Source organism: Callithrix jacchus, chromosome 7, assembly GCF_049354715.1.
Source record: "Callithrix jacchus isolate 240 chromosome 7, calJac240_pri, whole genome shotgun sequence".
Classification (NCBI taxonomy): Eukaryota; Metazoa; Chordata; class Mammalia; order Primates; family Cebidae; genus Callithrix; species Callithrix jacchus.
In genome coordinates, this window is record NC_133508.1 from 91,881,236 (window position 1) to 91,909,081 (window position 27,846).

General features: G+C 41.8%; 1 protein-coding gene across 3 annotated transcripts; it reads left to right on the forward strand.

The window, feature by feature from the left end:
- The first annotated feature begins 665 nt into the window (after positions 1-665).
- On the forward strand, positions 666-27,825 carry TTC4 (tetratricopeptide repeat domain 4). 3 transcript variants are annotated; one of them, XM_035251604.3, is made up of 10 exons: positions 666-981; positions 1,416-1,533; positions 2,329-2,490; positions 6,611-6,688; positions 8,174-8,298; positions 14,119-14,205; positions 16,923-17,137; positions 18,958-19,039; positions 22,842-22,924; positions 27,120-27,825. In XM_035251604.3, exons 1-10 carry the CDS (start codon positions 838-840, stop codon positions 27,220-27,222), a joined length of 1,197 nt encoding a protein of 398 aa, XP_035107495.1. In that variant the 5' UTR covers positions 666-837; the 3' UTR covers positions 27,223-27,825. The 3 variants fall into 3 exon arrangements, with proteins under 3 accessions (XP_035107495.1, XP_002750941.1, XP_054092263.1); XM_002750895.6 differs by having other exon boundaries at positions 666-857; XM_054236288.2 differs by lacking the exon at positions 6,611-6,688.
- The last annotated feature ends 21 nt before the right edge of the window (positions 27,826-27,846 follow it).

Below are 27,846 nucleotides of genomic sequence, written 5' to 3' on the forward strand. Positions count from 1 at the left end.
GAAGTCTGATCAGTCTCTCCTTTCCTCAAAACTCTCCAAAAGGTCCCATCCCACTCTTAGGAAATAGCCAAATCCTCATAGCACAGCCCTTTTATCCTCCCACTTCATCATCTCCTCATCCCCTTCCTCACTCTGCGTCGGCCCCACTGGCCTCCTTGCTGTTCCTTAAGCACAGAAGACCCTCCTGAATTCTGGCCTATTCTCTGTTCCTTCCATGGGTCATTCCCAGGCCTCTGGCAGAATGTCTGCCTGCCCTGTTTAAAATTTTTCCCCAATAGCTCTTGCTACCCCTGACAAACTCTTACATCTCATCTATTTATTGTCCTTTCCTTCTCGCTGCCTTAGCAATTCCTAGAGGGCAGGGATTTCATCTGCTCTACCCACCACTGTATAGCCAGCCTCTAGAAAAGGCCGGAAGCGCAGAAAGAGCTAAGTTAAGTATGTGTTGACTGACGGACGAACAAATGAATGAAGTGAGACGGGAGCTACGGTGATTCGAGCTTACGCAGTCATTGGGGCTTACCCCAAAAGCATTCGGGTCGGGCTAGGCCAGGCACCGCTGAGGAGGCGGGCCGGGGGAGGAGCGTATCGGCCTCGGCCACGCCCTGCCACGCCCCCAGGCCGGCGGAACCCAAGGCGCGCTGGCCTGCGCAGCCGGGAGGATTGAGGGAAGGGGACCTGCGCCGCCGGAAGGAGCTCCTTGCTTCACGGCTCAGGGACCCCGGCTAGAGGACAGGGCATCAGCGATGGAGCAACGTGAGCAGGACCCCACCTCAGACGACGTCATGGACTCGTTCCTGGACAAGTTCCAGAGCCAGCCTTACCGTGGCGGCTTTCATGAGGACCAGTGGGAGGAGGTGGGCGGTCCTGGGGTCTCCGCACGTGTGTAGGGGCGTCGTCAGGACTCGTGGGGCACCCGGGCTTGGGGGCGCCTCTCTCAATCCCAGATCCCTCGCGCTGCCAGCGGATGGCTGGTTTCTAGTTGAGTATTGAAAATTGGCCTCGAGGTTTTGAGTTGCTTCTTAAGCTGTCAGTACGTTTAAGAACCACACTTACTGGCTCTGATATGGATCAGTTACTTTACTTCTCTGAGCCTGTTTCCTCATCCGTAAAATTGCCCGAACTGTAGCACCAATAGCAAAGATGAAATGAGACACAGTTGGTAAAGTGCCAAGAACATAAGGGCGCTTAATTAATGGTAATTCCTGCCGCTCTTGTAGAATGTGAGAACTAAAACAATCATTGGAGATCATTACACCCCACTCCCATTTTACAGAAGGGAAGCGGAGGCCTGAATGGATACAGCTAACTGTGATGATTTGAAAATCATGATGAGTGAAAAAACTTTGAGTCATGGAATTGGATCTGTTCAGTAGAAAAGCTTTTTCATGTAGTTCATTCTTAATCATGTCCAGGAATTTGAAAAGGTCCCCCTATTTATGAAGAAAGCACCATCAGAAATTGACCCCAGGGAGAATCCTGACTTGGCTTGTCTCCAGTCAATTATTTTTGATGAAGATCGTTCTCTAGAAGGTATCTTAACATGACTAATATTTGTTTTGTGTTTACATTGAATTGAAATAAAGTGTGGGTTAGAAGGGTTCTGACTGATTAGAAGAAGTAGTTAGCCTGAGCTAACTTGTCACTATTCATTCCAGCAGACTTCTTTGATACCTACTAAGTGGTAGGGATTGGGGATACAGGGATCAATAAGACACAGTTCCACCCTTCAAGGTCAGGATCAGTGAGAAGCCCATTGTTTTAAAGAATCAAGACAAACTTGTGCTATAAATGTCAACATGTAAGTGTTATACTACAGCTGTAATGGGTCCTGTTGGAAGACTTTAAGGGGCAGGAGTGGATTCACAGTAGATAGGAAATTTGAGCTGACCCTTTCTAATTTTGTAGGCTTTTACTAGGGTGAGGAGGGGAATTTGCACTCCACAGAATAAACAGCATGAGCAAAAGCAGAAGTATAATCAATCCCCCTGCCCCTCACTGATTTCTTCAGTGATTGAAATTCTTTTTTTCAATAGCTAGGATGAGTATACATTTTTCCTTTATGCTTCTTTTTTTGGGAAAGCACTTAGTAATCTACCTTGTAAGATATTTGGAATTAGCATTTAATTCGTGTGACTTTGTCCATGTTGATACCCATTTTTATCATAACATTGAATTTCCTTTCCCTATTGGTTTCTTCACTTTGGTGTATCATATGGTACATTATTGCATGATTTAGAATCTATTTTTAATGAGCCTTTTAAAAAGCATGGAAAAGAAGCATTTTAAAAAGTGTGGAATAGTGATTATTTTTTCTCTTGTTTGCAGAACAGGCCAAGACCTATAAAGATGAGGGCAATGATTACTTTAAAGAAAAAGACTACAAGAAAGCTGTGATTTCCTACACTGAAGGATTAAAGAAGAAATGTGCAGATCCTGATTTGAATGCTGTTCTTTATACCAACCGGGCAGCAGCACAGTACTATCTGGGTAATTTATTTCATTATTAAGTGCTTTCTGAAGAATAAACTTATGATAAAAGCCATTATGATGGTTAGTAGAGGTTTGAGAGCATCAGAGGATGAGGGGCTGTTTATCACAGAAACCTAGACTGAGGATAATTTACTCTGATTGAACTCTGTTCTTCCAAGTTGTCATGAAAAGAGAAACAGGATGGATTACATAATTCTTACTGTCTGAATCCAAAAAGTGACTTGGACTCTAGTAAGGTGTTTTGAAGTATGAATCAGTATGTTCTGAGATTTTTGAGCCCAAGGACTTCTCTCTCAAAAAATGTGTTTTTCTGGCCTTTTATCTTCTTCTCAAGGATGCTAGCAGGATTAAGGCAGTAGAGATCTTTAGGTGAGAGAAGCTGTTTTAATCTAAGGGAGAATATCTCAGAGCGTTCTATGGGACCTTTGAGGTAAAAATATTTTTTGGTTGAGTGCAGTGGCTGATACCTGTAATCCCAGCACTTTGGGAGGCTGAGGCCGGGAGTTCAAGACCAACCTGGGCAACGTAGTGAGACCCTGTCTCTACAAAAAAGTTAGCTAGGCATGGTAGTGCCTAGCTAACTCAGGAGTCTGAGGCAGGAGAATCGCTTAAGGCTGCAGGGAGCCATAATCACGCCACCGGACAGTGAGACCCTGTTTCTAAAAAGTTGCTTGGATGAGGAATTTTAACTCTTGTATTTATTATTCATATTTTTTACTTTATTACTTTTTTTTGTAGAGACAGGGTTTTGCCATGTTGCCTGGGCTGGTCTAGAACGCAGGCTCAAGTGATCCATCTGCCTCAGCCTCCCCAAGTATTGGGATTACAGGCGTGAGGCACTCCATCCAGGAGGATGAGGAGGTTTGGAAAATGCTCCTTCTTAGAGATTTGCAGTATACATTAACATGTTAAAGACACTATGATAACCTGCAAAGAAAGAAATTCACCCTGGGTTTCTCAAATTTTAAATCTCCTTTTCAGGTGATACTAACGTGATACAGGGTTCTGTAGTTGTAAATTTGAAAAATGATTATTATTTAAGTAGTATTGCTAGTAAGTAGTCTTGGTTATGTTAGACCTGTGTTTTTTGTTTTTTTAGTTATTTATTTTTTAAATTGAGACAGAGGTCTCGCTGCGTTGCCCAGGCTGGCCTCGAACTCCTGAGCTCAAGCAATCCACCCACCTCGGTCTTCCAAAGTGCTGGTATTACAGGCATGAGCCACTGCATCCAGCCTAGACCCCTGTTTGTTATCACAGAGTTTAGAAAGGACCTAGGACTGCAGGGCTGGTGTGCTGAAATTTCATAATATTGTGCCTTGTGTTGGGTACTCAGTGGACCTTTTCAGTCTGGAAACTCATGTTTCTAGGAAATTGTCTTGAATTCTTTGATCTGTTTCTTTTCTTTTTTACTCTTTTTTCTCTGTTTGGAAATCCTGGCTGCTGGTACTTTGGGAACCAAGTAGGAGAAGAGGACTAAGGGCTCAATATTTGGTATTTCTTTTACTGAATCACCAGACAGCCACTGTTTTAATGTCTACTAGGGCAAACCCCTATTCCACCTGGAGGAATAGGGGAGGAGTGAGGTGCAGCAGAGGGATAAGGAGCTTGGGAATCTGACTGCTTCTTGAGTAGATTTTCAACCCACCTTCGCCCCTGCCTCCAGAGGTACCTGGTGCTGTCAGTTCCGGAGTCCTGAGTACTTGGTAGTTTCTGCAGTACAGCTTGGTAGCTTTTGGGATTTCCCTCTGCTGGTTTAGAATTTAGTTTTCTTAAGCTGGATACATCTGTTACTTGTCCCTTCGTTTTCCAGCTTTCAGAGTGTGTTCTGTGTTCTTCTCATTTTCTTTGTCTTTATGGGTGGGAGAGTGGGGATTGAGTTAAATGTGTGTGTTCAATCTGCCTCCTTTAACTCAAAGTCCTTGGCTCACTTTCATGTGCATTTTTCCATGGTTGAGATCCTCCTGTTCTTCCAGTTTCATATTCAGTTTTTTCACTTAATTTTATAACAAGCAATTTTACCTGTCATTAAAAGTCATTTATGAATGTTATTTTATTTTATTTTATTATTATTTGTTTTTGAGATGGAGTTTTGCTCTTGTTACCCAGACTGGAGTGCAATGGTGCAATCTCGGTTTACCACAACCTCCGCCTCCTGGGTCAGCCAATTCTCCTGCCTCAGCCTCCTGAGTAGCTGGGATTACAGGCACGCACCACCATGCCCAGCTATTTTTTGTATTTTTTTAGTAGAGATGGGGTTTCACTATGTTGACCAGGATGGTCTTGATCTCTTGACCTCATGATCCACCTGCCTCGGCCTCCCAAAGTGCTGGGATTACAGGCTTGAGCCACCGCGCCCGGCCATGAATGCTATTTTAATAGCTAAAGTTGCATCATATGGACATGCCACTATTTATACTCTTTGCTTTATTAGACTACTATTGTTGAGTATATAGGCTGCTTTTTGGTTTTTATAAATAATGTAAAAACAAATAAAGTCATAATATTTTTCTAATAATTTTGATTATTGGCCGGGCGCAGTCGCTCACGCCTATAATCCCAGCACTTTGGGAGGCCGAGGTGGGTGGATCACGAGGTCAAGAGATCGAGACCATCCTGGTCAACATGGTGAAACCCTGTCTCTACTAAAATTACAAAAATTAGCTGAGGCAGGAGAATTGCCTGAACCCAGGAGGCGGAGGTTGCGGTAAGCCGAAATCGCACCATTGCACTCCAGCCTGGGTAACGAGTGAAACTCCATTTCAGAAAACAAAACAAAACAAAACAATTTTGATTATTCATTAGGCTAAAGCAGGATTTGGCAAACTATGACTCAGAGTCTACCTCTGGCCTCTTGGCTTGCCATGAACTAAAAATGTTCCATATATATATATATATATATATACACTTTTTTTTTTTAAGAGACAGGGTCTTACTCTGTTCAGTCTGGAGTGCAGTGGCGTGATCATAGCTCAATGCGGTCTTAAACTCCTGGGCTCAAGCATTTCTCCCACTTCTGCCTCCTGAGTAGCTGGGACTATAGGCATGTACCACCATGCCCAGCTAATTTTTAAATTTTTTTTTTTTTTGTAGAAAGAGAGTCTTGCTGTGTTGCTCAGGCTGGTCTTGAACTCCTGGTCTTAAGCAATCCTCTCACCTCAGTCTCCCATAGTGCTGGGATTTCAGGAGTGAGCCACTTCCCCAGATGTTTCTTACATTTTTCAATAATTGTAATAAAACAAAGAAGAACATGCAATAGACCACATGTGGCCTGCAAAACCTAAAATATTTATCTGGCCCTTTACAAAATATTTTGCTGACCCCTGGACTAGAGATTTAGGTACATACTTAAACCATTAAGTAATAATTACAGTATACTCCAGAATGTTAAAGTATACCTCATGGCTTCCTAGTTTGGACAACTTATATGTATATGATTGCATATCTTTTTTTTTATGCACTTATAAATATATGTGTATGTGTCTATATATTTAGTTGGGTTTGTTTTTTAAAAAAATAGACTCAAAGAACCACCAGTTAAAACAGTATACAACAGACATCCTACCATGTCTGTTACATGATCTATCTCATTCTTTTTAATGGCTGCATAAACCATAATATATGTAATCATTACCAAATTGGGGATATTTGAGTTATCTCCCAGCTTTTCACAATTAAAATAATGCTGTAGTTAGCGTGCTTTTACATTTATTCTTGCATATTTGTTCAAGTATTTTTGATAATTTTCCAGAAGAAAATTGTTGGGTCAAAGTGTATGTACAAAGTACATGCTAGTTTGCTTCTAATTTACCCTAAGAGTGCCGCTTTCCACATCTTCTCTAATACTAGATACTATTTGTCCAACTTTTGCCAATTTCTAATTTTAATTGCCTAATCATTAGTGATGTTGAACATCTTTTCATGTGCTTACTAGCCATTTACAATTCTATAGATTGCCTGATGCTATAGATATTTCTGAGGTTCTTGATGAGTACAACTTTGTTTTTTCTAAAAACAGTTGCTGTCATTTGTATTTCTCCAAGTTTGTACAAGAGTGCCTTTGTCACTACATATAAAATTTTGATCTCAAAACTTCTCTTACTAAACGGTGTTTTGTTAGGCAATTTTCGTTCTGCTCTCAATGATGTGACAGCTGCCAGAAAGCTAAAACCCTGCCACCTCAAAGCAATAATAAGAGGTAAGTCTTGTAGAGCTGCAGTCTGATTGTCGTTGTGGAAAAGCTAGCACTCACTGCACCAAAAGTTGACATTTAAAGCTTTGATGTGAAGACGCCAGGATACCAATAAAGTCATCTTATTTCTGGAGTCTGGGTATTAAGTCCTGTTCTTTATCAACAGCAACATGCCACTTTTAAGAGAATTCCTCAGAGAATGACTTAACCCTTTATGTTTTAAGAATTTGTAGAGAAATAGAAACCTCTCATTTTAAATTAATACATAATAAACTTAATTAAAACAAAGTAGTTGCAAAAGCCACATTCTGATTTTTTTTTTTCAAATTAGCTTATTGAAAGACAAGGTCTTAAATGCCATGTTAATTGTTAATTAAAAGGTAAGTTATGGGACCTTCGCTGATCACTCTGGTGCTGAGATGTTCCCAGATAATGTTTTCTCTTGTAGTCTGACCTTTCTATGTAATAATAGTGTTTTTATTACTTTTATACTTCACCTTTTCTTTGAGAAGCTCATATGTACTTTGCAAACTTTAATTTATTCATCACATTTTAATTTTCCCTGCATCCCCATGGACCAGCTTAAAATGCTTTAGCAAAATTATGCCTTTTTAAATGTTCATGGTTAAGGGCAGTAGGTAGATCCATGTCCCTCAGCTGTAGGAAAAGAAGGTACTGAACAAAGATTGGCTGATAAATTGAATCTAGGTAGTTCTGTGGAATTTGCCTCAGGCTGGAAGTTGGTAATCCTTGATTCAGTTGTTGGTTTAACTTACAATGTGACCTTAGTAAGACACCACTTTGAATATCAATTTGCTCATCTCTGGAAGATGAGGTTAGATTCTGTTGACATCTAAGCCTTTACAATTCTTATATTTTGAAATTCTGTGGAAAACCTAAAGAGGCTAACTAGAGAAAGATGTACATGATAACATTTAAAGTTTTTTTGTGATGGGGGAAACACAGCTTAAACTGGTAGCCATAAAGAACAAAATTAGCAGAGACCTATTGTCTTTGGCCTTGCCACTGCCTTGATGAGTAGCTGAAGCAAATTCTGCTGTCTCTCTCCATTTAAAAAATCATCTGGGATGGACTATAATCTTCTTGTTTGCAGATGAACCTAAAGCTTGGATATGCTTGGTCCTTTGTCTAAGGTCTAGCTGGTAAATGACACAGCCAGATTTCTAGCCTTGATCTATCTGGTTTCTAAGTCTGTTCTCTTTGCCCCTAAGTTACAGCTTTTCCTATTTTAAGAGCCCTTAATACCAGGGAGACGTACAGCAGTTTTGAACTAAATGGACCTTAGGGATTTTTCTGATCTAGGATACAAAAAAATATTCTTCTTTGTCTGGGGACTGCAGTATAAGGGCATTAGCCTCCATTTTGCCTCCAGGGGGCTGGCTGATAGTTGGTGGGGGTGGGAGATCTTGCTCAAAGCAGGCTCTTTCTGTGCATATTGTTCTTGGATGCTAAGGGTTCTGGGTTCTGCAGGTGCCTTATGCCATCTGGAACTGAAACACTTTGCTGAGGCTGTGAACTGGTGTGATGAGGGACTGCAGATAGATGCCACAGAGAAGAAGCTTCTGGAAATGAGGGCTAAAGCAGACAAGCTGAAGGTTGGTGACTGTCAGCAGCTAGATTAGTATTTGCTAATTAGCATTAATTAGCATTCCCAAGATCGTGCCTTTCAAGTCATTGTAAACTTTTTAAAATCAAAACCCAACACTAGTCCCTACTCTTGGAATTCTGTGGAGGATACAAACAAGTAAACGAACAAACAGTTGTAGTGTGATACAGAAGTAAGCAAGGATAGATGGTGTCCGTAGCTTAGCACAGTCACGTGCCACATAACAGTTTCATTCAGTGATGGAACACTGCATGTATTACTGTGGTCCCATAAGATTATAATGTCCTATTTTAACTGTACTTTTTCTGTGTTTAGATATGTTTAGCTACACAGATACTTACCATTGTGTTATAGTTGCCTACAGTATTCAGAGTAGTTATGTGCTGTATAGGTTTGTAGCCTGGGTGCAATAGGCTGTACCATATAATCTAGGTATGTAGCAGGCTATACCATCTCAGTTTGTAAAAGTACATTCTGTGATGCTTGTACAACAATGATTGTACATTTTTCAGAATGTATTCCCATCAATCTGCATGGGGATATGTCTTATCCAGGGCAAAATTAGATACCATTACGGTATATAGTCACATAACAATGTCACATGTTTGGGGCCAGCTAAAGACTCAGTGAAGACAGATCTAAACTAGGAATTAAGAGACCTTAAGACTAGTTCTGGATTTCTATTAACAGGCATGTAAGTATTGCACAGTGGCTAAGAGCTTAGACTCTGGAGCCACTGCCTGAATTTGAAGACTCCCTTCATGACAGTTGTGTGACTTGGACAACTTCCTGATCTCCTTGTACTTTAGCTACCTCACTAGTAAAAGGAGAATTAAAATACTTACTACCTTATAGGGCTATTTTATAGTTTAGATGGTTTAATGTAAGTAATGTTTTTTAAATAGCACCTGGAACATATACAGAGTAAGTACTATTTAAATGTTGGATATTATTTTGGGTAATGATGATATTCTGCTATTATTACTGTTTTTATAATCATTTTAGCTATTATATGCCAGAAATGTCACATATTAGCAATGACGAGAGGTCATTCTGGTCATATGAAATGGTAGAAAAGGTAGTTCTCTATGGACCCAGATGGCTCAATAACAGAATTCTGAGCCCAGGTAATTGGGTGTGGCCAGAATTTCTGAAAGTGGCACATACAGGATTGAATGATTGGAGGATTACTGAGGACAGTCACAATTAAAGGGAGATTTCAAGGGCCAGAAGCCTGATATTAAGTCTAGGTGACACTGCTTGCTGAATAGCTGAATTATTCCCCTATGTCTGAGTACAGATTGATTCTGGATTCCTATGTGCTTGGCATATGTAGCCAACAGACTTATGTCTATATTAATATCAGACAGAATAGACTTCAAGGTAGCAAGTATTACCAGAGATGAAGTGAAGCTTTTTTTCTTTTTTTCCTTGAGATAGAGTCTTGCTCTATTGCCCAGGCTGGAGTGCAGTGGCATGATCATGGCTTACTGCAGCCTTGACCTCCTGGGCTCAGCTGATCCTCCTGAGTAGCTTGACCTATAGTTGTGCACCACCATGCCAGGCTAATTTTTTATTTTTTCAATTTGTAAATTTGTAGAGATGGGGTTTCACTATGTTGCCCAGATTGGTCTCAAACTCTCAGGCTCAACAGTCCTCCTGCCTTAGTCTTCCAAGTGCTGGGATTACAGGCATGAGCTGCTGTGCCCAGCCATTGAAGCATTTTTTTAATGATAAAAGGACCAGCTTATTAGAATATTTAACAATTCTAAATGTGTAGCACCTAGTAACAGCTTCAAAATGCATGACACAAAACTTGACAACCGAAGAAGGAAGAAATAAATCCACAAATAGGTGGAAATATCAACTCTCTCCGTAATGAATAAAACCAGTATTTAAAAAATAGAGATGGGTAATGTCAGTCACAGTGGTGGACTAAAGACCTTCAAAAATTTTCTCTTCCATAAAATCAATGAGGAAACTGGCAAAAATGTTCAGAATCAACTTTCCTAGGACTGGAAATGAACCAGAGGTTTGCAGCAATCTGGGGCATATTTATTCAAGAAAAATGATGGAACCTCAGTAAGAACAGTAAGCTTTGTGGCATTTTATTTATTTATTTTATTTTATTTTTATTATTTTTATTTTTTTTGAGACAGAGTCTCGCTCTGTTGCCCAAGCTGGAGTGCAGTGGCACGATCTCGGCTCACTGCAACCTCTGCCTCCTGGGTTCAAGTGATTCTCCTGCCTCAGCCTCCTGAGTAGCTGGGATTACAAGCATGTGCCATCACACTTAGCTAATTTTTATATTTTTAGTAGAGTTGGTATTTCACCATGTTGGCCTGGCTGATCTTGAACTCCTGACCTCAAGTCATCCTCCTGCCTTGGTGTCCAAAATGCCAGGATTACAGGCATGAGCCACCATGTCTGGCCCTTTGTGGCATTTTAACTTTCTTTATTATCTCCTCCTTCCCAGTTCCACAGTAGCCTTGAAAGCCAACAGCCTACAGTCATGGTGAAAATGAGCAGCCTGCAGCCACCAGAGGAGGCAGAACAGGGTCAGAGCTCTTTCAAAGCCTTGTCCCCAGAGAACTGTCATGATTTGACCATCTGGTAGATCCCTGGAAGACCCTGCTCACCGGGCTATTTTTATATGACCTGACTTGGAGCTTACCCAGTATGAAAAGCTTTTTTACGTAGGGCCAGAAAGTAGGGGGAATGAAAAGGTGGGAGAGAATTTGTCAAAAACAATTAGAGGCAATTGTTAAAGACTGCAGAACATGAAGCAGTGGATAGCACTTGGAGCAAACTATAGGCGCATCATAAAGCTTAAAAAGAAGAACTAGGGAATGAAATTCTGTGGGGGCTTTGAAAAGCTCTGGGGAGATCTAGAGTAGTGCCCAGGGCTATACTCATGCTTAGGAAAGACCTGAGTAGACCGTAAGCTCTCAGAGTCTCTGGAAGCAGGAAGCGAAGGCTAAGGTAGAATTGTAAACTGCTTGGGTGAATGCTAAAAGTGTGCTTCAACATATACACAAAGGCTCTTGACAAAGATTGAAAGACTTATTTGATCTAGATGTTTAGGGAAATCTCTGTCTAGTCATTAGGTAGAGGAAGGCTAGACATGGGACTTACTAGACAAAGACTTTAAACCAGCTAATTTAAATATCTTCTCAAAATGAAAGGAAATAGTGTCTAAAGAACTAAAAAGAAGAATGAGAATGATGTCTTTCCAAATAAAGAATATCAACAAAGAGAAATTATTAAAAAGAACCTAACAGATGTTCTGTAGTTGAAAAGTACAATAACTGAAATGAAAAATTCACTAGAGGGGCTCAACAGCACATTTGAGCAGGCAGTAATAAGAATCATTACACTTAAGATGTATTGGTTGAGATTATCCAGTCTGAAGAACAGAAAGAAAAAAGACTAAGGATGAAGAGAGACTTGTACGATGCCATCAAGCATACCAACAAAGGCATAACGAGGGTCCTGGAAGGAGAGGAGAGAAAGAAATGGGCAAAAGAATGCTTGGGGAAATACTGGCCAAAAACGTCCCAAATTTGATGAAAAACAGTGATGGATACATCCAAAAGTTTAACAACCTACAAGTGGGATAAACTTAAAGTGATCTACACTTAAACACATTATAATGAAACTGTTGAAAAACAAAGAAGAGAACCTTACAAGCAGCAAGAGAAAAATGATGCTTCATGTACAGAAAATCCTAAAGAAAATTAACAGCTTTTCATCAGAAGCCATGAAGGCTAAAAGGCAGGTAAATGACATATTCAAAGTGTTAAAAGAAATAGACTGTAAGCATTCTATGTCTAGCAAACCTATTCTTCAAAAATGAAAGAGTGGAAGAGAAGTAGTAGTAGTAAAACCATCTATATGCAGGCAACATGACCGTGTGTATAGAAAATCCTAAGGGATCCATTAAAAAACTATTGGAACTACTAAACAAGTTTAGCAAGCATGTTGGAAACGACATCAATACACAAAAATCATTTGTATTCTATGGATTTTTAATGAACACTGAAAATGAAATTAAGTAAAAATTCAATTTTTAATAACACAAAAAATACTTAGGAATACATTTAACAAAATTAGCTAAAACTTATACTCTGAAAATACAAAAAACATTGTTGAAAGAAATTAAAGACCTAAGTAAATAGGAAGACATTCCATGTTTATAGATTAGATCTTAATATTGTCAGATGGCAACACTACCAAAATTAGTATATCAATTTAGTGCATATATTTTTTTTTTTTGAGACATGATCTTGCTCTGTTATCCAGGCTGGAGTGCAGTGGCATCATCATGGCTCACTGCAGCCTCAAAGTCCTGGGCTCAAGCAGCCCTCCTGCCTCAGTCTCTCAAGCAACTGGGACTATAGGCATGTAGTGCCACATCTGGCTAATTTCAATGCAATCTTATCAAAAGTCCAATTGACTTCTCTGCAGAAATGGACAGGCTGACCATAATATTTATATAGAAATTCAAGGGACTCTGAATAACCAACAGTCATGAGAGACAAAAGAAACAGAATTGGAAAACTCACACTTAACAATTTCAAAACATACCACAGAGTTACAGTAATCAAGGCATTGTGGTACTAGCATAAGAATAGACATATAACTCAATGTAATAAAATTGAGAGCTCAGAAATAAACCCTCATTTAAGGGGAATTTATTTTCAACAAGTGTACCAAGACCATTCAATAGGGAGATAATCTTTCCAACAAGTGATGGTGGCACAACTGGATATTCACATGTGGAAGAATGAAGCTAGAAACTCACCTCATACTATATAAAAAGTTACCCAAAAAGGATCTAATACCTAAATGTAAGAGCTGAGACTATACAACTCTTAAAACATAGATATAAAGCTTCATGAACTTGGATATGAAACAAAGCACAAGCAATGAAAGGAAAAGTAGATCGATTGGACTTCATCGGAAGTAAAACTTTTTGCTTCAAAGGATACCATCAAAAAAGTGAAAAGGTTGAGTTAAGATAAATGTGAAGGAAAAAGTGAAAAGGGGCTGGGTGTAGTGGCTTGCACCTGTAATCCTAGCATTTTAGGAGGCCAAGGCAGGAGGATCACTTGAGGCCAGGAATTCAAGACCAGCCTGGGCAACAAAATGAGACCTTGTCTCTACTTAAAAAAAAAAAAAAAAGAGAGAGAGGTGAAAAGACAGCCCACAGAATAGAAGAAAATACTTGTAAGTCATAAGTCATAAGGGACTTTTATCTACAATATATAAACAACTTGTAATAAGAGAAGTAACTCAGTGTTTTGAATGGGTAAAGAATGTGAATAGACTCTTCTCCAAAGACACACAAATGGCCAAAAAGCACATGAAAAGATGTTCAACATCATTAATAATTAGGAAATGCAAATCAAAACCATAGTAAGATACCACTTCATACCCACTAGGGTGGTTATAATTTGTTTTAAAAAACCTGTAGAGACAGGGTCTCTCTCACCCAGGCTGTGTTTCATAGCATTCTGTTCACACCACCAGAGTAGTACATAATCTACCCGTTATACTTGGCTCTTCACCTGCCTGTACCCCTCAACCTCTCAGTAGACTATAAGTTCCTTGGGTACCAGAAGTAGATTTAAACTTCTGCCAGTGTGTACTTTGTAAATGTTTATTGAACTGAATCTGGCCACTGGTATTCCTTAACACAGGAGCTTGGGTTGGATAGAGATCAGAGATGATAATTTAGGAGAAGGCTGGGGGCAATAGAAGAGGAACTCAGGTCTCTAGAGCTGATGCATCTAAATTTCACTTTTAGCGAATTGAACAGAGGGATGTGAGGAAAGCCACCTTGAAAGAAAAGAAGGAGAGGAATCAGAATGAGGCCTTACTCCAGGCCATCAAGGTGAGTTCTCAAACCTTAGGTTTTTGGGGTCCTGATAAATTCATTAATCCTATGAAGCTTGTTGGGAACCTTTCTTGGGATGCTTTACCTGAAGGAATTTGTTCATGTTCTTTCCACTGTGGTAAAGAAGTGTGACAGAGGAGTCTGTCAGGCCACCCCAGTTCAGTCAGCTCTCTAACTTGTGTGCATGTGTCGGTCTCAGTGACATCTACAGTTATCTCCGCTTATCTGAGGCAGACGTGTTCCAAGATCCACAATGGATGCCTGAAATCTCAAATAGTACCAAACCTGATTGCCATCAGTCAGAATACATTTCTGTTTGTGTCTTTCACCCGCAAATATAATGCCTTTTCTATCTTAGCTAAAGCACTTGCCATAATACTGTGGCCATAATTTTTGCAGTTTGAGGTACAACAGCAAAACTAGCATGAATTTCTTTTTCATTCTTCATAATTTCACAGATAGAAGGTTGCTTTTACCATAGATCTTAGCAATCTCAGCATACAATTTTTTTTTTAATTGAGGAGTTTCACCTTTTTACTTAAAGGAGGTAGTTTATAGCTTCTATTTGGCATATCCGAATTGCCAGCATCAGTACTCTTGTGCTTTGGGGTCCTTAATAAATAAAATGAGTGTTACTTAATACAGGCACTGTGATACTGTGACAGTCAATCTGATCATTGAATTGGGTAGTGACTCACTAACAGGTGGGTATCATCAACAGCATGGATGCACTGGACAAAAGAGCAGAGCCTGTGATTTCATCATATGCTACTCAGAACAGTGCATAATTTAAAACTTACAGGTTGTTTATTTCTGGAATTTTTGTTTAATTGTTTCAGACCATGGTTGACCACTGGTAACTGAAACTGCAGAAAGCGAAACCATGGATAAGGGGACACTACTGTACTGAATACCTGCATTGGGTTGAGTGTTATTTAACCTTCACAATGGCCTTCTGAGATAGGTTGTCTTGCTCCTGTTTTGCTGGATAATGAAATAGTTTCAGAGAGGTGAAGAAACCTTACACAGTTAACATGTGTTAGAGCCAGGTTCTTGCTCTTAACCAGTGGGTTATATTGCATCTTGAGAAAGCCTGACATTTTAGGATGTTGTTTCTATAATAACAACAGCAACAACAAAATCCTACCCTCCGTTCTGTTTCCTGTATTTTGAAATATATGTAGTCTGACCCAAATCTTGCTTTAACCTTGTTACCTAGGAAGTCACTTGTTTGAGCTTGTTTGGTCTTCACAAACAAGGAGAGAGAATATCTACTGGGAGACTGTGGAAGAGGTCTTTTGTTTCATTATTTGTTCAGTTAAATTATGCACCCATTTATGTTCTGTAAGAAGCTTAACACTGTTAAAATGTACTCCACTATTCTCTCCCCACAACAATCTGTTTACACATATTATCGCATTAAACAGATTAAAATACTCCAGATTTTCCATCTAATTCTCATTCACAGTGAGGGATTTGTTCGTTTTCTTAAAGGTAGAATACAGGATGCCCAGACACCCAGACATTCGCAGATCTCTCCTTTAGTGTAATCCTTCATCTCAAACTTAACATACATAGGAATTACTCTCAAAAGTGCACAGAGTCATGTATGCTGTATTTTTAGTACTAATGGCTTAAGGGAGGAGTCAGTAAACTGTAGCCATTGGAACACAGCCCTGCCTATTTGTTTATGCACTACTTATGGCTGTTTTCACACTACAGTGGCAGAGTTGGGTAGTTAATTTTGACAGAGACTATTGTCCAGAACTCTTAAAATATTTCTTATCTAATGCTTTAAGAAAAAGTTTGCCAACCTGTAATTTAGGGGATATCATCACATCTAATTTTGATTGCATGTCATTTCCCCTCATGTGCTAACCTTAGGAACCCCTGCACACATACATAAGAGGTGCCCCTATTATTTCAGACCCTTTATTTATGCCCATTTCTAAGAGACAGTCAAGAATCAGTCAATGCACATTCTTTCTACTATATTCCATGTCCCAGCTAAACTGAAGCATTTGACATTTCTGTACAGGCTTCCTTCTTGATCTTTTCTATGCTTTTGCACATGCTGCTCTTTGGAGTGGAACGTTCTTCCTCCCTTCTAGGTGCCTCTCCCTTCCAACTTCTCTGCTTTTAAAAGTCATTGTTCAAGGCCTAGCATAGCTCAGTCACCTCCAGCCCCCAGGCTGAATTAATTATTCCATGGTCTGCAGTTCTACAGTTCTACTTCTTACCTTATATTGTCATTATTTCCATAGCTGTCTCTCTGCTTGATATTGAGCAGAGGCTTGAGAGCAGGTAACCATCTCTAGTTCTCTGTGACACAGGGTCCAGCACAAGATAGATGCCCAATGAAAGTGAGTTAAATAAGTGGTAACTACTATGCGCCAGGCCTCAGGAATAATGACGATGGATTATGTGTAGAGCTGGCCCTCAGGGAGCTTGCATTGTTGTGGTTTGTTTGTTTTTTTTTAACTTTTGGTGTATTAAAGTTAGTTGTCCATGTTCATTCAGGGTATAGATGGAGAAAATTAAATTAAAACTAAAGTTAGTCGTGCAGCCTGGACAATATAGTGAAGCTCCATCTCTACAAAAAAAAAAATATATAAAAAAAGTTAGGTGTTAACGTTTTTTTTTTTTATTTTAGTAGAATGGGTTTGCATCTTCCCACACGGTGTGTATTATGTGTGTTTCTGTCTTCAATCCAGGCTAGGAATATCAGGCTCTCTGAAACTGCCTGTGAGGATGAAGATGCAGCCTCAGAAGGTCTAGGTGAGCTTTTCCTGGATGGACTCAGCTCTGAGAACCCCCATGGAGCCAGCCTGAGTCTAGATGACCAGGGCAGGCTGAGTTGGCCTGTGCTCTTTCTGTACCCAGAGTATGCCCAGTCGGACTTCATCTCTGCTTTTCATGAGGACTCCAGGTACTGACTTGCCCAGGAGCCCTCTGCTTTTCCTTGCATGCTGTCTCTGTTTTTGTGGCAGTAGGACAAGTAGGTTTTTGGTTGATAAGGAAAGATAATAGTTTATAGGGTTTCACGCAATCTGGCTTGATAATAACCTCTCTATCCTGTAGCTGACTGAACCTTTGCAACGACAGACAAAAGTCTCATTGTCATGCCACAGTGTTGTGTTTGCCAAAGAGTAGTACACATCACTGGTGAAATATGAAGTCATTTTAGGCAGTACATGCATAGCAATTTAAGTGAATATTTATTAGAAAAAAATATAGAGGCTGGGCACTATGGCTCACACCTGTAATCTCAGCACTTTGGGAGGCTGAGTTGGGTGGATTACTTGAGGCCAGGAGTTTGAGACCAGCCTGGCCAACATGGTGAAACCCTGTCTCTACTAAAAATAAAAAAAACTATCCAGGCATCTGTAGGCTGAGGCATGAGAATTGCTTGAACCTGGGAGGTGGAGGTTGCAGTGAGCTGAAATTGCACCACTGTACTCCAGCCTGGGCAACAGAGCAAGACTCTGTGTCAAATATGTATACATATAAATAAAACTAGCCAACCTTATTGGTGATTTCATAGGGTTAATGCATAGAATGAGGCAAAGTGTAAGAAAATATTTTTGTAATTTTTTTTTGAGACCAGGTCTCGCTCTGTCACCCAGGCTGGAGTGCATTGGCGTGATTATGGCTCATCACAGCCTCCATCTCCCAGGCTCAGGTGATCCTCCTGCCTCAGCCTCTTAAGTAGCTGGAACCACACAGGTGAACACCACCACATCTGGGTAATTTTTAAATTCTTTGGTAGACACAGAATCTCTCTGTGTTGCCAGCCTTGTCTTGAACTCCTGGGCTCAAATGATCCTTCCACATTGGCCCCTGAAAGTGCTGGAATTATATAGGTGTGAGCCAGAAATGTTTTTAAGCCTGAATCGGTTTTGAAAAAATTATGTCCCCCAAGCACGGTGGCTCATGCCTGTAATCCCAGCACTTTTCACGGTGGCTCATGCTTGTAATCCCAGCCCTTTGGGAAGCCAAGGCAGGCGGATCACTTGAGACCAGGAGTTCAAGACCAGGCTGGCCAACATGGCTAAATACTGTATCTACTAAAAATATAAAAATATTAGCTGGGCGTAGTAATACGTGCCTGTAGTCCCAGTTGCCTGGAGGCTGAGGCACAAAAATGGCTTGAACCTGGGAGGTGGAGGTTGCAGTGAGCAGAAATTGTGCCACTGTACTGCAGTCTATGTGACAAAGTGAGACTTTGTCTCAAAAATAAAAAAAAAAGAGAGAGAGAATATTCTGTCATTTGGGTGCCATGGCTCACATCTGTAATCCCAATTCTTTGGGAGGCTAAGGCTGGAGGATCATTTGAGCCCAGGAGTTTAAGACCATCCTGGGTAACATAGTGAGACTCCCATCTCTACAAAAAAAGAAAAAAAGCCAGTCATGGTGACATGTGCCTGTAGTCCCAGCTATGCAGGAGGCTGAGGTAGAAGAATTGCTTGAGCCCGGGCAGTCGAGGCTACAGTGAGCTGTTGTTACACCACTGTACTCTAGCCAGGCTGACAGAGTGAGACCCTGTCTCAAAAAAAAAAAAAAAAAGAAAATTATGTCATAATAGGACAGGTGATACATACACACATTTTGGGTACTGTTGTGAAATGGGTTAAGCCTGCATTTCATGTTTTATAGATTCTAGATATCTCTGAATGAGTGTCTGGGAACTGATGTGGGAAAATAGATCATGAGTTATTGATACCCAGAAAGTACATGTTTTATCCTTAGGTTTATTGATCATCTAATGGTGATGTTTGGTGAAACACCCTCTTGGGACCTAGAGCAAAAATATTGCCCTGATAATTTGGAGGTAAGAGAACTTTTATTGCATTCCTCTATGGAATTTTTTTTTGCAGCTTGGGGGGTGGGTTTGGAAGGCTGGTAGAGTGGGTAAGAATTGACTGCTTTATTTTTTTGAAAATTATAGTAAAACATACATGACATAATATTTGCCATTTTAACCATCTTTAGGTATACAGTTCAGTGGCATTAAGTACATTCACATTGTTGTGCAACTATTACCACCTGACATCTCCAAAACGTTTTCATAATCCCAAATTGAAACTCTGAGTGCCTCGTATAAGTGGAATCATACAGTTTTTGTGTCTGGCATATTTCACTTAGCATAATGTCTTCAAGGTTCATACATATTGTGCCATGTGTCAGAATTTCCTTTTTTTTTTTTTGTTTGAGACGGTCTTGCTCTTTTGCCCAGACTCTTTTGCACCAGTGGTGGGATCTCGGCTCACTGCAACATCCGCCTCCCAGGTTCAAGCAGTTCTCCTGCATCAGCCTCCCAAGTTGCTGCGATTACAGGTGTCTGCCACCACACCTGGCTAATTTTTGTATTTTTAGTAGAGATGGGGTAGCTGGTCTAGAACTCCTGACCTCAAGTGGTCCGCTCCCCTCAGCCTCCCAAAGTGCTGGGATTACAGGTGTAAGCTACCACGCCTGGCCAGAATTTTCTTTTTATTTATTTATTTTTAGTTTTTGAGACAGAATCTCACTCTGTCACCTAGGCTGAAGTGCAAGTGGTGCGATCTCAGATGATTGCAACCTCTGCCTCCCAGGTTCAAGCGATTCTCATGTTCCAGGCTCCTGGGTAGCTGGGATTACAGGCATGCATCACTGCCTGGCTAATTTTTTTTTTTTTTGTATTTTTAGTAGAGATAGGGTTTTCCTATGTTGGCCAGGCTGGTCTCGAACTCCTGGCTTCAAGTGATCCACCTGCCTTGGCCTTCCAAAGTGCTGGGATTACGGGCGTGAGCCCCCATGCCCAGCCAGAATTTCTTTCCTTTTTTAGGCTGAATAACATTCCATTGTTGGGATTTCTTAAATTAAAAAAAATCACAATTTCCAGTATAAAGAATTATCTCTTTCTAATCATTTGAGAGTAAGACAGCAACTGATGTCCCATTACCCCTGAATACTAGTGTGTATTTCCTACACACAAGGACATTTTTCTTTATAAAACCCATATAGTTATGAAAGCAGGAAATTTACATTAATTCACTGCTACCATCTAACCCTCAGACTCCATTGGGTTTCACAAATTCTTTATAGCAAAAGGATTTTGTTCAGAATCACATACTGTATTTAGTGATCATGTCCCATTAGTCTCCTTCAGTGTGGAAGAGTTCCTCAGTTTTTCCTCTTTTTTTTTTTTTTTTAACTTAAAAATTTTTTTTTATTCATATTTTTGTGATCATGTGTCTCAACTGCAGAACACTTCCTTGATCTTAACACCTTTGAAAATTATAGACCACTTTATTTTGTGGAATGTCTGTCCGTATGGGTTTGTCTGATGTTTCCTTCTGACTAGATCTGGATTATGCATATTTTTTTGTTTGTTTGTTTGTTTGTTTTGAGATGGAGTTTTGCTCTTGTTGCCCAGGCTGAAGTGCAGTGCCACAATCTCGGCTCACTGCAGCCTCTACCTCCCAGCTCCAAGTGATTCTCCTGCCTCAGCCTCCCGAATAGCTGGGATTACACGCATCTGCCACCATGCCTGGCTAATTTTTTGTATTTTTAGTTGAGATGGGGTTTTGCCATGTTGGCCAGCCTGGTCTCGAACTCGGGACCTCGAATGATCCGCTCACCTCAGCCTCCCAAAGTGTTGGGATTACAGGTGTGAGCCACTGCACACGGCCTGGATCATGCATATTTGCCTGGAATATTACAGAAGTGATGCTGTATTCGCACTGCACTATCACGTGATCTCCATTTGCCCCATTACTGATGATGTTCACTCTGATCACCTGATTGATTTGGGGTCTGCCAGCCTTCTCTACTGTACAGTTACTTTCTCATTATGATTAATAAATGTTTTATAGGGAGATCCTTTGAAATGGTGTAAATATCCCATTGCTCATCAGACCTTCAACATATTTATTTATATCGGTGGATTTGTAGTTTCTTGTTTTATTTAATGAGTTACAATCTGTTACTACGTTTGCTTCCTTTATGCTCAAAATATCTCAGATTGGGCCAGGGAGAATCTCTTCTAATTTGTTGCCTGTGTCCTTTTGACTTGTGTCTATTTTTTAAGTGATTGCTTTCTTACACAAGATGTTATAGGTTCAAATGTGCTTTCCTTGCCCCAGCTCTGGGAATCAGCTATTTTCCCCAAGGAGCCCTGTTTCTTTCTAGTGAAGAATGGTATTTAGAAGCCAAGATCTCTGTGCAATAAGTGTATTGATTAATACAATGTGGCTAGAGAGGCAAGCTTACTGCCTCAATGCTTTCAGTGCCACAGCTGGGGCGTGTGTCAGTGCCACAGCTGGGAGTGTGTGCGTGTGTGTGTGTGTGTGTGTGTAAAAGCAGGACATCTCATTGGTGTCTCCAACTCTAATCCAATACCCACAGGATTTTTTTCTCCCTTTCTATATTTGCAATGATGACTATTTTTTTATTTTTATTTTTATTTATTTATTTGTTTTGAGACAGGGCCTAGCTGTGTTGCCCAGGCTGGAGTGCAGTGGTGAGATCTTAGCTCACTGCAGCCTCAACCTCCTGGGCTCAAATGATCCTCCCACCTCAGCCTCCCAAGTACCTGGGACCATAGGCATGTGCTACCATGCCTAATTTTTATATTTTTAGTAGGGATGGGTTTTACCATATAGCCCAGACTGTTCGTGAACTCTTGGGCTCAAGTGATCCACCCACCTCAGTCTCCCAAAGTATTCAGATTACAGGCATGAGCCACCATGCCCAGCCTGACTTTATTATTCTTAATATGTTTTATTTGTTTGATCAGTTCCCGTCCTGTCACTACTGGCCTCTCTCCCATGTGGAGCCTTCCTCACTCTACGTGGACTCTTGACTCCCCATGGTAGGCTGCCACCCCAGTGTGGGTGCCTTCCTCAGCCTGCACAGACTCTGATATACCGCACTGCGTAACCACCCTACATGGACACCCTCCTCATCCTGCTTGTGCTCTGACCCCCCCATAACAGGCCACCCCCTGCCATGAGTGGTCATCCTCCTCACCCTAGTTGGGCCTGTATACTCCATATTAGTTCTCCCCGTGCATGGATACCCTTTTCACCCTACATGAGCTCTGGCACCCCACCCTAGGCAGCCATCTTACAAGGGATTACTTCTTCCCCTGTTCAGGCTGGCCCCCAGCATGGATGCCCTCCTCCACTGGTCCTGCTCTGCCACCCTGGGCAGCTTGCTCTCACCCTGCTTGGGCTCTGACATCCTGTATGGACATCTTTCTTACCTTCCTCAGGCTCTTCCCCTGCTCTGAGCCACCATAGCTTTCTCCTTCACATACCGGATGGCTTTAGTTGGAATTGTTAGGGAAGGGAAGGCTATATAGGTCTGGCCTTGAGTCTTGACTCCTCTGTTTACTAGCTGGGTAATGTTGGCAAGTTGTTCTCCTTCTGTGGGCCTTGGTTCTGTCTTTGGAAAATGGAACTGATAATAGTCTCTCTTACAGTGGCATGAGGAGGACTAAATGCAAAGCACCTGGCTATACAACTGTATAAAGGAAGCATTCAACTAGTAACCATTGCCATCTTTTTAATTTTCCCTGGGCTTAGCCTAAACATGCCTAAGGCTGCCAGAGTGCTTTATCTCTGACTCTTGCCCTTCTGTTAATCTTGCAGGTCTACTTTGAGGATGAGGACAGGGCAGAACTGTACCGGGTGCCTGCCAAGAGCACCTTGCTACAGGTTCTACAGCACCACAGGTGAGTCACCTCATGGCGCCAAGTAGACTGGGGAAGATGCTCAGTGTATTAGTCCGTTTTCACACTGCTGATAAAGACATACCTGAGACTGGGCAATTTACAAAGAAGAGAGGTTTAATGGACTCACAGTTCCATGTGGCTAGGGAAGCCTCACAATCATGACAGAAGGTAAGGAGAAGCAAGTCGCCTCTTACGTGGATGGCAGCAGGCACAGAGAGAACTTGTGCAGGAAAATTTCTCTTTTTGTTTTTGAGATGGAGTTTTGCTCTTGTTGCCCAGGCTGGAGTGCAGTAGCGCAATCTCAGCTCACTGTAGCCTCCGCCTCCTGGGTTCAAGTAATTCTGCCCCAGCTTCTTGAGTAGCTGGGATTACAGGCATGTGCCACCATGTCTGGCTAATTTTTGTATTTTTAGTAGAGACAGGATTTTACCATGTTGGCTAGGCTGGTCTCAAATTCCTGACCTCAGATGATCCACCTGCCTTGGCCTCCCAAACTGCTGGGATTACAGGCGTGAGCCACCGCTCCCAGCTGAAAACTCCCATTTTTAAAAGCATCAGATTTCGTGAGACTTAGTCACTATCACGAGAACAACACAGGAAAGATACACCCCCATGTTCAGTCAACCCCCCCCCCCGCTTCCTCCCACAACATATGGGAATCATGGGAGCCACAAGATGAGATTTGGGTGGGGATAGAGAGCCAAACCACATCACTCAGGCAATATCCCAGGAGTATAGTCAGGTTCTCATTCCACTGCTGATTGATTGCCTCATACTCCCCTCCCTTCTGCCCTGAGCACAACAGCCATGGAGACTGGCCTGGCCCTTTAAACTTAGCCATTGGTCAAACACGCTCTAGTGTGATGATAGTGCACTGCACCACAGCCATGACACTCTAGACCAGGGAAGATAAACAAGGCCGGTCTTAGAAGGGAGAAGCTGCCTGGCTTTTGTACATGTACATGAAGGCTGCTGTGATGGCCTTCCTTTTTTTTTTTTTTCTTTTGAGACGGAGTCTCCCTGTATCATCCAAGCTGGAGTGCAATGGTATGATCTTGGCTCACTGCAACCTCCACCTCCCAGGTTGAAGCAATTCTCCTGCCTCAGCTTCCTGAGTAGCTGGGATTACAGGCACACTACTACACCTGGCTAATTTTTGTATTTTTAATAGAATCGGGGTTTCACCATGTTGTCCAGGCTGGTCTCAAGCTCCTGATCTCAGGAGATCCACCCCTGTTGGCCTTCCAAAGTGCTGGGATTACAGGCATGAGCCACTGGACCCAGCCAACCTTCCTTTTCCTAATTGTACCTATACCTGTGTCTCCTGATAACTGTTTCTTTTGTTTGTTTTTTCTTATTTTTAATTTTTTTTTTTTTTTAATAGAGACAGGGTTTTACCATGTTAGCCAGGTTGGTCTTGAACTCCTGGGCTCAAGCAATCCACCTTCCTCAGCCTCCCAAAGTGCTGGAATTAGTGGTTTGAGCCACCACATCCAATTAACATTTTTTTGTTTTTTGAGACGGAGCCTTGCTCTGTCACCCAGGCTAGAGTGCAGTGGTGTGATCTTGGCTTACTGCAACTTCCACTTCCTTGGTTCAAGCAGTTCTCCTGCTCAGCCTCCTGAGTAGCTGGGGTTACAGGCATACACCACCATGCCTGGTTAATTTTTGTATTTTTAGTAGAGAGGGGTTTTTACCATGTTGGCTTGGGTGGTCTCAAATCCTGACTTCAAGCCATCCACCAATCTCAGCGTCCCAAAGTGCTGAAATTACAGGTGTGAGCCACCACACCCAGCCCCCAATTTTTTTTTTTTTTTTTCATTATTTTTATGATAGAGACAGGGTATCTTCTCCAGGGTGGTCTTGAACTCCTGGGCTCAAGCAGTCCTCCCGCCTCATTCTCCCAAGTAGCTGGGATATCGAGTGCATGCCATCGTCCTGGCTTCTGATACTGTCATCTGAAGAGAGCATTGGCTCTCTTTTGGGTCTCTCTTGAAGTCAGACCCATTATCATTTACTGGCTGCAGGACTCTAAGTACACACTGCCTCTCCGGGGCTCCCTCCTCATCTCTTGAAGAGGAGTAATACTTGGCCCACACATTTCTCAGGTTATTTGAGCTAATGAGAGACTAGGAGTTCAAGTGCTGTTGTGAACTACACAGGGCAGTCCTGCTGTAGGAGGGCATCTTTGTCATTAGCAGTGGCAGCAAGTGGGGTTTGGCAGTTGTCTCAGAGCAGCAGCTGTGAGGTGTTCCTGGACTATAAGGGAATGCCCTCAGCAGATCTGCAAATTGATGCTTGGACTACTTTTCCTTAAACTTTGAGCAAAGCAAAGAAGAGAAAAGCAGATGCTTTTGCGCTTAAGCTAAAACAGCCCAATGTATTAGTGTAAAGAGAGTGGTTGGATGTGGTAGGAAATGAGGCTAGAAAGCTAAGTTAGGGCCATACAGGAAGGCCTGAATGCCCTGCTAAGAGGCGTAAACGTTATCCTGATCATGGTGTACACCAGGGTTGCTTTTTAAAAATTTAAAAGATTTTAAAAGATGTGCAGAGTAGGCTGGGTATAGTGGTTCACACCTGTAATTCCAGCACTTTGGGAGGCTGAGGATGAAGATCACCTGAGCCCAGGAGTTAGCGATCATCCTGAGAAACAGGGAGACCCTGTCTCTACAAAAAAAGTTTTTTTAAAAAATTGGCCAGGTTTGGTGGTGTGCACCTGTAGTCCTAGGTACTTGGGAGGCTGAGGCAGGAAGATTACTTGAACCCAGCATTTTGAGGCTGCAGTGAGCTATGATCATACCACTGCACTCCAGCCTGGGTGATAGTGAGACCCTGTCATCCCCCTCCCCCAGAAAAATTACAGAGTAAGAGTAAAGATTTGAAGTGTACTGTTCAATGGTAAGGCCTGAAGTAGGAGGAGGTGGATTAGAAGGAGGTTTAGGAGGCAGATTGGATGGGAGTTGGTGAAGTGTTGACTGATGTGATGGGGGTGTCCAGCTAGTCTTAATGCCTTGGCTTTGGCTTGGTAGACAGGAAGGAAAGGTTTTTCGAGATCTGATTGATAGCTTTAATGGTGTTTTTCTCTGGTCCCAAATCTTTCTTCTTCTAGTTTGTGGACAAATTTTCAGCTGCTCATTTTCTCAGTTGTTAGCAAATTACCCAGAATTCTTTAAAGGCCTGAGTTCTGTCCTACTCAGGAGAGTAGGAGAAATCTGAATAGAAAACAGACAGATGCTTGGAGGAAACCAATTTCATGCTTCTCAGAAAATTGGCCAGGTTTGGTGGTGTGCACCTGTAGTCCTAGGTACTTGGGAGGCTGAGGCAGGAAGATTACTTGAACCCAGCATTTTGAGGCTGCAGTGAGCTATGATCATACCACATGTAAATGCTGTTGGAAGTTACTGCCTTAAAACTATTGCCATAGGCAAAAGGCTATGCAGGACTGGTTTCTGGCAACTTTAGACCCTAAACTGGGTGATGCCACGAAATAGGCCCTCTGTCCCAAACCCAGTCCACTGAGTAATGCAACACCCCTGTCCCTGGAGGCCAAAGCCTTGCCTGCCTCTCCAGCCTGCCTCACTCCTTTTTCTTTGTGCCCTAGCCAGCAAACCTTGTGGTTACTTGTACCTCCTGGCTTTGGCTCCTCAACCCCCATCACCACCCCTTCTCCAAATTACAGCCAAGTTCAGACATGGCATCTTCCAGAAAGACTTTTTTGATTTCCTTCCCCGAAGAGGAAATCGTGCCTCCCTGGGATACTGTTATGCCTCACAAATGCTTCTGCAGTTGTGCCTTGCTGTCATTAACTGGTTTCTCATCTCCCTCCCCTCTAGGACTGAATTTAAGAACAAAGATGATGGTGTGTGTCTTTGTTTTTTAATCTCTGTGTTTTCAGCACAGGGCCTGGCTTACCACTGAATGTTTAATGAATGAAACTGTTTTATAGTTTTATTTCGAATTTAGCCACAGACATGCATGATGCGGAAGAACTGGCCTAAAGGTTCTGGCTAGGTTGTAAGGATGAGAATGTCATGCTCATTTGCTAGATTTGTGAACAACCAAGTAACTGTGCTAAACTTGCATTTTCATGTTGACTCACATCCAAAGGCTCACCTTGAATGTTGTTAGGAAGATGGATGGATGATTAAGATTGTAATTCAATTAACGCCCTCTCTTTTAAATGTGTTCACGGCAGGTACTTTGTAAAAGCCCTGACACCAGCATTTTTGGTCTGTGTAAGATCCTCTCCTTTTTGCAAGAATTATCTCTGGGGGAGAAAGGTGCACCAGATAAGATGACTGAGTCAGTCCCTCTGGATCTCCTCCCTCACCCTCCTCTGCTGGGAACCTAGCACACCTGAATCAGCTGGACATACTGCTGGAGTCCAATGCTTTATTTCTGTCACCCTGGAGATAGTCCTTCCAGCCTCTCTGGCTGGTCTTCACTTTCCTCAGTTGATGTAAAACTCTGTCTTGGCCATATGACGTCCTTGGACTCCATCTCTAAAGGGACCATCTGCTGCAGTTACCACAGCAGCTGACCTGAGTGACACCCTGATCTGTGGAGATGAATTCAGGATCCAGTGACATGTTTCTGAACTTTGTGGAGTTCGATACCTTAGAGAGGCTACCCCTCAAACCGCACATCTCCACACAAACAAACTGTGCGGAGCCAGGTAGGTTGCTATAGATGCCTCGAGGTGAAATGGGGGCAGAAAGCCACATCCTGCTCTGCATTTATAAAGACCATACAAACTGAGGTCCCTGGTACCCCTAAAAAGACTGCCAGTTTTCTTTATCTTTGCCACATGGAGGACTGTGACAGACTTGGACAGTGGCCTCTGAGTTCCTTTGCAGTTTTCACAGTTTAGGATTTTATGTCTTTTAAACTGGAAAATCTTCTAGTGTGTTGGGCTGTTGTTA